The sequence below is a fragment of the Amblyomma maculatum genome, chromosome 1 (genome assembly GCF_055883805.1).
Source record: "Amblyomma maculatum isolate TAMU_Amacu chromosome 1, ASM5588380v1, whole genome shotgun sequence".
In the NCBI taxonomy this organism is placed as follows: Eukaryota; Metazoa; Arthropoda; class Arachnida; order Ixodida; family Ixodidae; genus Amblyomma; species Amblyomma maculatum.
This window is the reverse complement of record NC_139344.1, coordinates 461,070,506-461,082,772: the sequence shown is the minus strand read 5'-3', so window position 1 is coordinate 461,082,772 and position 12,267 is coordinate 461,070,506. Positions and strand designations below refer to the sequence as shown.

The 12,267-nt window shown below is 45.2% G+C and overlaps 1 protein-coding gene across 1 annotated transcript in view; it reads left to right on the top strand.

The window, feature by feature from the left end:
- The window catches only part of LOC146209785 (thromboxane-A synthase-like), a 130,562-nt gene that overhangs the window by 107,141 nt on the left and 11,154 nt on the right, over nucleotides 1-12,267 (top strand). The window contains exon 14 of the mRNA XM_084581142.1: nucleotides 10,022-10,184. Coding sequence (XP_084437268.1) covers nucleotides 10,022-10,184 — 163 coding nt within the window. The remainder of the gene's footprint in view (nucleotides 1-10,021; nucleotides 10,185-12,267) is intronic.

The window sequence follows — 12,267 nt, the reverse complement described above, 5'->3', positions numbered from 1 at the left end:
TAAAGATGTCTCATAAGAATACTGCAAACTACTGTCCGCCAGGTCAGGGATTTCCGCACACTCCACAGATGGTCTGTCAGGCATCTCCCAGGCGGCAGTGCCAGCGATGAACGTACATTTCACTACTGAAGAGTTATCCACAGCGATCGCGGAATTAAACAGACGGACGTCTCTGGGTCATAGTGAGGTGACCTATGACGCAATCGCAAGACTACCTCACAATTCCCGCCTTCGACTCCAGGAATACTACAATTCTTCCAGGATGTCTGTGAGGTCCCGACAAAATGTAATTTGGCGAAAATTGTGCCCGTTTTAAAACCTTCTAAACATACAACAAGTTATGCATCCTTCAGACCCATCGCCCTACTGAGCTGCGTAGGTAAACTTCTGAAGCGAATGATCTCCAGACGTGTCACCTGGGTTCTTGAGAGCCGAAATGAATATCATCAAGAAATGAACAGGTTTCGCCAGAACAGGTCTGCGACTGACAATTTTATTACCCTTGTCTCATTACTTGAATAGTACCTTCACGCTGGGTACATCCCAACTGCCGTTTTCCTTGACATCAAAGCTGCTTTTCACTCTGTATTTCATCACGTAATTCTCGCAGCCTTGGCCAGTCTAGGCCTCAGAGGAAAGCTGTATAACTGGATTATTTACAAGAGCGGCAAATGTTTATGAGCACTCCATATGGTCCAAATTTCTTTCCTACAGTTAAGAGGGGTGTACCTCAGTGAGTTGTATTCAGCCCTCTCCTGTTTAATATTGCCCTTATACATATAATAAGAAACCAACCACGATTAGTACGCATAACAATTTTTGTAGATGATATCTGCATCTCAAGTTCATCACGTTGGCGTTATACAAAGCAGCAACGAATTCAGCGCGTTAATGCACATCTCAATGCACCTGGCTCCCCGGGGTCTTCGCCTCTCACCAGAAAAGAGTGTTGCTATGGCTTTTATAAGGAAACAAATGTCTCGATACCCGCCCCTTCTGGGTGGACGGTCACTGCCCTATGTTCGACCAAACCGATTTTTAGGTGTTACATTTGACAGTAACTTCTCTTGGGGCACTCAGATTAAAAACACTCCGTGAGGGAATCACGGTAGGATTGCAGGTTTTCAGATTCATGGCGGAAACACGGTGTGGCACTAACTGCCGGTTAATGGTCCTGCTTGAAAATGCCTACGTTCAAGAAGCGTTACGCTACCATTTACCGATGGTTCAAAGATTATCTCCAACAAGCAGGAATAATTTTGAAGCTGCACGAAACAACTGCTTGCGGATATGCCTTGGACCTCCAAAGGGATCTTCAGCATCAGGAACAATTGCAGAAGCAGAATGTCTCCTGCTAGGTCTGATTGTCGCCCAAGAAACTATGCGCACCCATCTTCGACATGTCCTCCGAGACAAGAAGCATGTCTTGCTCCGTGTCCACCAAACTCCCTGCAACTGTGACTTTCGTAGCCACATAGTCTACTACCACTCATCTTTCTTCCATGGAGATTGTCGTCTCTAAAGATGAATATGTCAGTTCCTGGCGGGGATGCGAAGCGCCGGATGCCACAGGCAGCTCTTCTGCAAGCCGCTCTCGCCTAATTAGTCAAGGAATATACGCACCCACATATTCACCGACGGTTCCACTGCTACACAAACTTAATCCTAAGGCCTTTATGCACCCTTAACAAACCATGTCCTGTATTACCGGCTGCCGCGGAAGACATCATTTACGGCAGCTGAGCTCCATGGCTTTAAATAAGCTCTTTCCTATATCCTCCATTAAACGGTGGGTTATCTCCACTGATTCCAAACAGCTCTGCGAACCCTGAATAACCTGCTGAAGGAAACCAATCATTATCCTTTTTCCATTGACATATAGTATCTATAGTACTTGGCTATTGCCGCAGGCCACTGCATAACATTTAAGTGGATGCCAACTCACTGTGGCATTAAAGCCAATGGAAAAGCAGATGAAGCGGCTCTTAAAGGCCACCAACATCAAAGATACATTCGGAACTTCTTAACAAAATCTGATGCATCATCATCATCATCATCAGCCTCACTATACCCACTGCAGGGCGAAGGCCTCTCCCATATTTCTCCAATTAACCCGGTTCTGTGCTAGCTGCATCCCCTTGATCCCTGCGAACTTCTTAACCTCATCCGCCCACCTATCATTCTGCAGCCCCCTGCTACGCTTTCCTTCCCTTGGAATCCAGTTTGTTACCCTAAGCGACCATCGGTTATCCTCTCTTCACACTACATGTCCTGCCCATGCCCATTTCTTCATCTTAATTTCCACTAGAATGTCAGCAACTTGAGTTATTTCTCTCATCCGCTCTGCCCGTTTCCTATCTCTTAATGTTACTCGTACCATTTTTTGTTCCATAGCGATCTGCGTTGTCTTCAACTTAAGTAGAACCCTCTTGGTTAGCCTCCACGTTTCAGCCCCATAGGTGAGTACCGGTAAGGTGCAACTGTTGTATACTTTCCTCTTGAGAGATACCGGTAAGCTGCTAGTCATAATATGCGAGTGCTTGCCAAATGCGCTCAATACCAATCTTTCCCTTCTTGTTATTTCCTTTTCTTGGTCCGGATCTGCGGTTACTAGCTGTTCTAAGTAGACATATTTGCCTAGTACTTCCATTGCTTCGCTACCTAATGCAAACTGCTGTTCCTTCCCGAGGCTGTTGAGCATTATCTTATTCTTCTGCATATTGATTATCAAGCCTACCTTTCTACTTTTGCTGTCTAGGTCATCAGTGATTTGCACTTCATCTCCCGAATTGCTCAGCAAGGAAATGCCATCAGCAAATCGCAGATTACTGAGGTCATCTCCATCTACTCTTATCCCTAACTGCTCCCATTTCAAGTCTCTGAATACTTCCGTTAAGTAATCTGTGAATAGTACTGGTTAGATCTTGTCTCCTTTCCTAACACCTTTCTTTATGGGAATTTTGTTACTTTCTTTATGGAGAATTATGGTTGCTGCGCAGCCACTATGTATATATTCCAGCACTTTCACATGCGGCTCGTCTACCACTTGATTTCGCAATGACTGCATCGCCGTCGAGGTTTCTACTGAGTCAAATGCTTTTTCGTAATAAATGAATGCTATGTATATGGGCTGGTTACATTCAGAGCATTTTTCTATCACCTGGTTGATGGTATGGATATGATCGATAGTAGAGTACCGTTTCCGAAAACCTGCTTGATCCTCTGGTAGATTGCAGTCTGAGATTGTCCTGATTCTACTAGCGATTACCTTAGTAAATGCCTTATACGTAACAGACAGTAAGCTGATTGGTTTGTAATTTTTAAGCTCCATTTTTTTTTTGAATGAGGACAAAGTTTGCATTCTTGCATGATTCCAGTACCATCGATGACGCCAGGCACTGCGTATACAGGGTGGCCAGTTTTCCTAGCACGATATCCCCCCTTCCTGCAACAAATCTAAAGTTATATTATCCTCTCTAGCTGCTTTACCCATTGATATAGTTTTTATTGCTTTCTTGACCTCGTCCTTCGTCACTGGTGGATCGTCTGACTATTTTCCATACCGCCAATGTCATTACGGTCCCGATTACTTTGGCTACTGTAGAAATCATTATAGAATTCTTCGGCTACTTTGCCTAATTTGTCCATATTCGTGATGAAGTTGCCCTCTTTGTCTCTTAGAGCATACATCTGGTTTTTGCCTATGCCCAATTTCTTCTTCACCGCTTTAAGGCTTCCCCCGTTCTTTACAGCATGCTCATTTTTCTCCGTGTTATACTTCCTTTTATCGGCCACTTTGTGCTTTATAACAAACCAATTCCGTCTGGTCTGTTAGGTTGGAAGCTTTAATACTCTGTCGTTTCTTATTCAAATATCTCGTCTCCTTCCACAGCTTACCGGTATCCTCTCTAACTATCCTACCGCCTACTTGTATAGCGCACTCAGTAATGATATCCCTGCAATTATTGTTCATTGCATTTAGGGTAATGTCGCCATTCTCGGTTAGAGCTGATTATCTATTCTGTAGCGAGATCCTGAACTCTTCTGCCCTCCCCCCCCCCTCGCAGCTGGTTTGTTAATGAATTTTTTCTTAATAATTTTTTGGGTTTCTTTTTCAGATTTAGGCTAATGCGGGACCTCATCATCCTGTGGTCACTGCACCGGATTTTCCCGATTACCCCTACGTCTTGCATAGTGGCGGGGATTGAACACAGTATGAAGTCAATCTCCTTTTCAGTCTCCCCGTTAGGACTTTTCCAAGTCCATTTCCGGTTCTTCCGTTTTCCGATGAAGGTATTCATGATTCTTAAGTTATTAAGCTCTGCAACCGCAACTAGTAACTCTCCCCTTCTATTTCTAGAATCAATTCCTAGTCACCTACTGCCTGGTCTTCTGCCTGCTTTTGAAGTCCTTGGCATTGGCATTGAAGTCGCCCATTAGTACAGTATACTTCGTCTTTACTTTTCGCGTTCTCGGTTGTATATCTTTGTAGAAGTTTTTAACTGCCTGGTCGTCCTAACTACATGCTGATGCATAGGCCTGTACAACCTCCATTTTATACCGCTTATTAAGCCTTATTACGATGCCTGCCGCCCTCTCATTAGTACTATAGAATTCGTCTATATTAGCCGCTGTATACATATTGACACGTATACCTACTCCTAGTTCTCGCCTCTCCGTTAAACCTCGATAACACAGTACATGCCCATCCTTCAGTACAGTATATGCCTCATTAGGCCTCCTAACCTCACTAAGCCCTATGATATCCCATTTCATACGCTCTAGTTCCTCTAACGGCACTGATAAACTAGCCTGAATAGTTAGGGTTCTAGAATTAAACGTTGCCAGGGTCAGTTTCTAATGGCGGCCTGTCCAGTGGAGCAGGAAGTCTTAGCCCCCCCCCCCCCTGCTGCGTCACAGGTCTGACCGCCTCCTTGGTCAGTTGTTGCCTAGTCGCTGGTGACTCAGGCTGGGGTTTTCTGGGAGTAATCATGGCAGGTTGCGGCCAATTACTGCGTCAGGGTGGACAACTGTTCTGGTGAGGGAGTGCGTTGCCGGAGGTTTGACCGGCATCAGGTCGCACCCCAAACCTAATATAGGCCTTGTATAGTATAGTACTGATGCATCGCAACTGTCTAAACAAATTGCTTTCGAAACAAAAGACCCACTTTGAAGCTTGCCGACACATCACTACCAATTTTTTTTACTCAATTGACCCACATCTAGATCAGACTCCCTCCAAAATTTTCTCGCCAACTAGAAATTCGTTCCTGCCGACTCGTCTGAGCTTTGCATATACAAATGGCTCGCGCTATCGTTTCGATGAAATGAAGAGTCCGTATTCCCCTTCCTACACAAAATATCATGCCAGCGAAATCTAAACGCTGGAGAAATTATCTGTTTTTCATTAAAGGGTCTTTCTCTCTCTCTCACTCTTTATTGAAGAAATGTAAAAAGCTCAAACTTCCAATGGTTGGCAATTTAACTTCACTTATTCCTATTAAGTTGAGTTCAGTCTCTCAGTCGTGTCCGACTCTTCGTGACCCTAAGGACCATATCACGTCACGCTTTCCGGTCTCTCACTATCTTCCTGACATCACATAACTTCATCTGCAGCGCCTCGAAGATGCCACCTAACCATCACTTTCGCTGCCTACCATTTCTCCGGTGACCCTCAAACTTTCCCAACATCAACTCTTTCTCCAGAGACTCTACTCTTCTCATCAGATGACCAAAGTAGCTGAGCTTTAACTTTAGAATAGGACCCTCCATTGAGTAGGCAGGGTTTATGGCCAACATTATCGACTGATTTGATCTTCTCGCAGTCCAAGGAACTCACAACAGTCTCCGTCAGCACCACAATTCAAACGCGTCAATTCTTCGGCGGTCAGCCTTCTTCACAGTCCGAATGTCGCATCCATACATCATAACTGGAAAGACTGTAGCATGAGTTATACAGATCCTGGTTGGCAGTCTAATGTCTGCTCTTTGCTGGCGGTCAAGGCAAGCCATGGCTCACTTTCCCAGCAGCAGGCGTTTCCTAATTTCAGGGCTGCAGTCTCTTTCCGGAGTAATCTTGGAGCCCAAGAAGAGAAAATCTGTCTCTTGTCCCTTGATGCTCCAGGACTTGATAGGGCAAGACGCCATGATCTTTGTCTTTTTAATGTTCAGTTTAAGCCAAACTTCTCACTCTCTTCTTGTACGCTCATCAGAGGTCTCTTGAGTTCCACTTCACTTTCTGCCATTATAGGGGTATCATCCGCATATCTAAGTATGTTGATACGTTTTTCAGCTATCTTAACTCCAGCTGAAGACTCGTCCAGACCGGCCTTCATCATGATGCACTCAGCATATACGTTAAATAGGCAGGGCGACAGTATGTAGCCCTGTCTCAGTCCTTTCTCAATCGGAAACCAATCAGTGAGACCATGCCCAGTTCTGAATGCGGCCTCTTTCCCTTCTTACAGGTTCCTGAGGAGACAGATGAGGTGAAATGGAACTCCCATCTCTTGGAGATCTTGCCACAACCTGCTCTGATCTACGCAGTGAAATGCTTTCGCATAATCTATAAAGCAGGAGTAGATGGGCTTCTGGAACTCTCTTGCTTTTTCCATGACCCAACGAAGGTTGGCAATCTGGTCTCTAGTTCATCTTCCCTTGCGAAATCCAGCTTGCTTGTCCGGAAGCTCCCGACCCACATATTGCTGCAGCCTGCCTTGGATGATTTTCAACATCACCTGCTATCATGCGAAATAAGCACGATCGCGCGGTAGTTGGAACAATCTGTGGCACTGCCTTTCTTTGGAATGGGGATGTAAACTGACCTCCTCCAATTCTGTGGCCTCTGCAGGTTTGTCCAAATTTGATGACATATTGTATACAGAACGTTAACAGCGTCGTAGTTGAGGTTTTGAAGCAACTAAGCTGGAATGCCATCTATTCTGCTAGCTTTGTTCTTAGCAAGGCTGGCTATGGCCCATTCAACTTCACTCTTCAGGATGCCCGGCTTGAGATCAGTTATCACAACTGTCGTATGTTGGGTTTGCACATCCGGGTCCTTCTTGTACAGTTCTTCTGTGTATACCTGCCACCTCTTCTTTACCTTTGAGACTTCAGTGAGGTCCATGCCTCGTTTGTCCTCTGTCACGCCCAGCTTAGCACAGAAGCTTCCTTTGATATCTTTCATTGTGTTATACAGAGCTCTTGTGTTCTTCAATTGGCGGTTGTCCTCCACTGCTTCGCACTGTATGTTCAGGAAGGCATTCTTATCTCTCCTTGCTATTTTCTGAAAACCCGCATTCACACCCTTGTATCTTCCTCTTTCCCCCACAACTTTTGCCATCCTTCTTTCCTCAGCTTTCCAACAGGCAAAGCCTCTTCAGATAACCAGTTTGCTTTCTTGCATTTTGCATTTATTTTGCTTTGGAACTAACTTAGTAGCAACTTCTGGTATTATATTACGAACATCAGTCCACGTCTCTTCAGGCTCTCTGTCTTCTAGATTTAATTCTTGGAATCGATTCCTCACTTCCACAACATATTCTGATGGAATTTGATCCAGGTCATACCTGAACGGCATTCTAGTTTTCTGCGTTTTCCGCAATCGAAGCCTAAATTTGGCAACAAGAAGCTGATGATCGGTGCCAGAATCGGCCCCAGCCCTTGTTTTTATTGCTTGTATATCGCTACCCTATCTCTACCGGCAAATAATATAATCAATCTGATTCCTGTGCAGACCGTTCGGTGAAGTCCATGTGTACAGGCGCCTCTTGTGCTGTTGAAAATAAGTATTCGTTATGGTCAGGTTGTTTTTTTTGACAACACTCTACTAGCCTCTGCCCAGCTTCATTTAGCTCACCAAGACCGAACTTGCCTGTAAATCCGGATATTTCTTCACTCCCCACCTTAGCATTCCAGTCTCCTGTGAGAAAAAGGACATCTGGTGATGGAGTGTGGTCTAAAAGGCATTGCAGGTCAGCATAAAATCTCTCAACGTCAGCTTCTTCAGCAGTAGTGTTTGATGCATAGTCTTGGATACCTGTTATGTTGAAAGGGTGACCTTCGATCCGAAGTGAAATCATTCGGTCGTTTTTGAGGTTGTACCGCAGCACTGCTTGGTCTATTATTCTGTCTACTATGAGAGCGACCCCATTCCTTCTCCTGGATTCGTGCCCACAATAACAGACATATTGATCGCCGCAATTGAATTCTCTCATTATGGTCCACTTGAGCTCGCTGATACCCAGGATATCAATGCTCAGTCTGTCCATTTCTCACTTGACGACATCCAGTTTACCTTGCGTCATAGATCTTACATTCCATGTTGCTATGTGATATATCTCCTTGCAACATCAGACTTTCAGGTCGCTTCCTGACACATCCACAACTGAGCGTCTTTTTGTCTTTAGCCCAGCCGCTTCATTCGTCCTGGAGCTACTAGGAATCGCCCTTTGTTCATCCCCAGTAACATGTGGGACGCCTTCCCAACTGGGGGGCTCATATTCCGGCGCCATATCATTAATGCTATTGTGACTCGCCATAGGGTTTTCTTGGTAGGAAATACTGGAGTGGGCTGCCATTACCTTCTCTAGTGAATCACATTTTGCCAGAACTCTCTGTCTTGACCTGTCTATCTTGGGTGGCCCTACACAGCAGAGCTCATGACTTCATAGAGTTTCGCAAGCCCCTCCGCCACGACAAGGCAGTGATCCATGAAGGGGTCATATTACCTATAATGTAAAACTATGCCTTGTATTTGTGCAGACGATATAGAACATTATGGCAATATTAAAAGCGACGATAGGGAATGGCGGTTGTTGGTTCCGTGAAGTCTATCAACATTATATTCGTACTTTGTGCTGTAAAGACGCCTTGCTCTTTTAATTCCTCTCTAGGTATTTATGCGGCAGGTTTTAAATGAAATATTCTCAGTTTTAATGAGGCATTTTTATCCTAACTGAAATCTATTTGAAGTATTAGCTATAAAAATCGCTTATTACTAGCGCCCCATTGTCACAGCGCTTTACGTCACTGCTTCTTGTGTTCTAGAAGGCTCTGATTGCTACCACTGATTTAATGCTGCCTGTCATCGCTCTTTTCTTTTTTCTTCTATACATGCCTGCAATTTGGTGAAAGGAAGGATGCCGCAGGAGTGGGGAGGTGTAGTCATCGCTCCAAGACAAACTCTAAATGGCGCACAATAAGTTGATACCAGAAGGTAGCCTCGTGGGAAAGGATGAGAAAATTGCGCCCCTTCAAAATTTCTTCAGCTGCGTCCATGTCTGTCATGAATATTCGCGACGGAGTACATGAGGGAAAATGCCGTATTTGCATTCGCAGCTATTGCAGTTTCCCTCACATCCGTTCTGGTAGCAGCGTTATTAGGCTTAGACCTTGAAGAAACGCTCTGTTGAAAGCTAGCTTGCTGAATGGGGCTTTTGCAAACCTTCTTTAAATCATGGTAATGATTGAAGCCAGTATATTTATCATACCAACCTTAAAGCGGCAGTGGTGTGGGAGACACTATAATGCAAAAAGCCTTAATGTTCTGATTCGTGATATAAACCAAACACGCGCTTTAGGTTGTTGCCAGGCCTATGAGACATGCAGTTCTCATGTGCTAGAGGCGTGCGGACTCCGGGTAGTGGGCGCACTGTAGAAATCGCCCTTAAGACCCTGGCGCTCCTGACAAGAAAAATTGAAGGGAGTATTCTGGGCCTCAGTAGACTGGTAGCTGGCTGCATTTAGCTCAGTACAATCTGCACAGCGCTGACTACGTCACGCGCACAGCAAGGAGTCGTCGCGTAGATTTTCTTTTGAAATAATATAACGCCCCGCATTGTGATTAGGAAGTTCTAAAATAGTGTGTACATGTACCCACCTTGCACGAAGTGCTGATCAATTTTTCTGCCTAAGAGACGAACTAGTGGCAAAACGTCCAAGTTAACACATCAACAATGAGATCTTCATTAAATGCAAAATCAAGCAAAACCCCTAAACACCTTCTTACATGAAATTGCAGGTTCGCTCCAGAAAACGAAGCCTACTTGAAGAAATGTGCCTTCTTGCCATTCGGAATAGGTCCGCGACATTGCATCGGTGAAAAAATGTCAATCTTGGAAATGAAGCTTACCATAGCTAGACTTCTGATGAAGTACCACTTGGAACTTGGCCGATCTCAAACGGTGAGTAAAAAAAAATTCAGTACAGAGATGTTCTGTATAAAGTCAGTGTCGATATAATTAGGAGCAATCAAACGCAGTATTGAGGAAAAAAACTAATTGTTTTCTCAGAAAATGCTGTGGGTGCCTTGTATCACATATCATCAAAAATAGCTTTTCTCAACTTTCTAACTTTCAAACTAAGTACTACTTTCTACTAATACTAGTACTTTAAAATATTATAAGCAACCCAGAGCTTAAGCGCTTGCACACGGTAGTGCAATGTGATAGGTACTTTTTAACCCACAGTTCATTCCCGTTACCTTAATCACTGGAACTGTCAACTATTTTTTTTCAATATATATTGCGCCTAACGCAGCCGGTTAGCGGGTTTGACAAGGGACACTCTTCGTAGCAAGGGCAGAAAAAACGAACACATATACAATTTTGATGTTTGTAAGTATTCAGGGCGTTATATTTCAGTGTTAATGCAAAATCATTAATCGGCTATGTTGGTGAGGCCAAACATTGGACGCAAAGAATATGCGAGCTTGCTTGTGAAACGTTTTATTTCTTTTAATGAGAAGACGCGAGCCGGCGAAAATGGTGGACGCCGGCGTCAGTTGGTAAGCAGCCCCTGTCCAGGCCGCTGCAAGTGCCAGCCGCCTTGCGAACATGGCGGACCAGGGCATTTTGGGCCCCGACCGACGAGCAGTTGAGCAAGGCCTCTCAAGCCTCTTCAGCGGGGGTGGGATGGGCAGGAAAGTGGGGACTAGATTTACATGCCCACACCATGTGGAATATAGAGGTATCACTCTCTTCAAAGTGTCGCACTCGGGTTTAATGTTTAGGTCGTAGCGAGCAGCCTGGACCGGACATCAAAAAGTGTTTGAAGCTGTCGCAGTACGCTATCTTCTGCCTTCGATAGCCCCTTCACCGGAGGAAGGTACCGTTGGTGCCAATCTTTTCAGTCGTCAGTAATTTCTCGGAACGGCAGCTCCGGTTGGCTTAACTCGTCATCGGGGGATCTGAGGGTGGGTGCCCAGAGGATGAGCGAGCGGGCAACGCCGTTGGCCGCTTCGTTCCCTGGTAGTCCTTGATGGGCCGGCGCCCACACGTCGCGCCTATAGGCTGGGGTTCAACGTCGCGGACCGCATTGTAAAGCAAGCGATGCGCCAGTGTGCCCACCTCACCGCGCATATAACTTTACCAGGCGAACCTCGAGTCGGTGATGACAGTTCAGCATTGAAGAAAGTGCGAGGGCAATTGCGACTTCCTCACCTCTATGCGCACTCTCGGGTCGGAACGATAGCCCATAGACCTGCGAGTTGTGGTGCACTCTGATCGCTTGTAGTGGCCCGAACAAATCGGACAAGCCATATCAACCTCAGTGTGGTGTCGTAGAGGTGTCCACAGAGAAAGTAACAGTGACTGCGCATTCCATTTCCTGTAAACCAATAATGCGAAAGCATTAGCCGGCTATGTAGCAAATTGGGGGAGGGGGTTAATCATAGCTTCAACCTAGGTATACAGCGACAGCTGGGCGTGTTGCAGCAAATTTTTCTGCAGACACATGAATTCAGTGTGCCGCCGTTAAAGCGTTCGAGCGAACTTTCAGCCGTAGCAACTGGCTGCTGTCGTTTGCCTATACCCACTACCGAGTTATCTGTCTTGTTATTCAATTTTTCTTCTTCGTTTCTACTTCCTTTTCCCTTTCCCCTTTTTCTTCCTCTCCTTGTTCTTTTTCTTTTTATTCATTTTCTCCATCTTTGTCTTTTCTTTCCTATTTTCCTCCTCTTTACCTCTCTACCTTTACCTCTTTACCTTTTCCTCTTTTTACTTCTTTTTGCTTCTTCTTTTCTTCTACGGTGCCACACCGATGGCTTCGAAACCTACAGTAGGGTAGCTTTTGCTACAAAATAAAGGGTAGATAGCGAGGGTGGTGGTGGTGGGGAATCTATTTCCAGGGGATACAGACAACGACTGCATTTTCAGCCAGCTGGATTAGCTTTATCTGTGCCCCCGGATCGGGGCTGACCAGTCATCATCATCATTATCAGCCTGATTATACCCACTGCAGGGCAAAGGCCTCTCCCATATTTCTCCA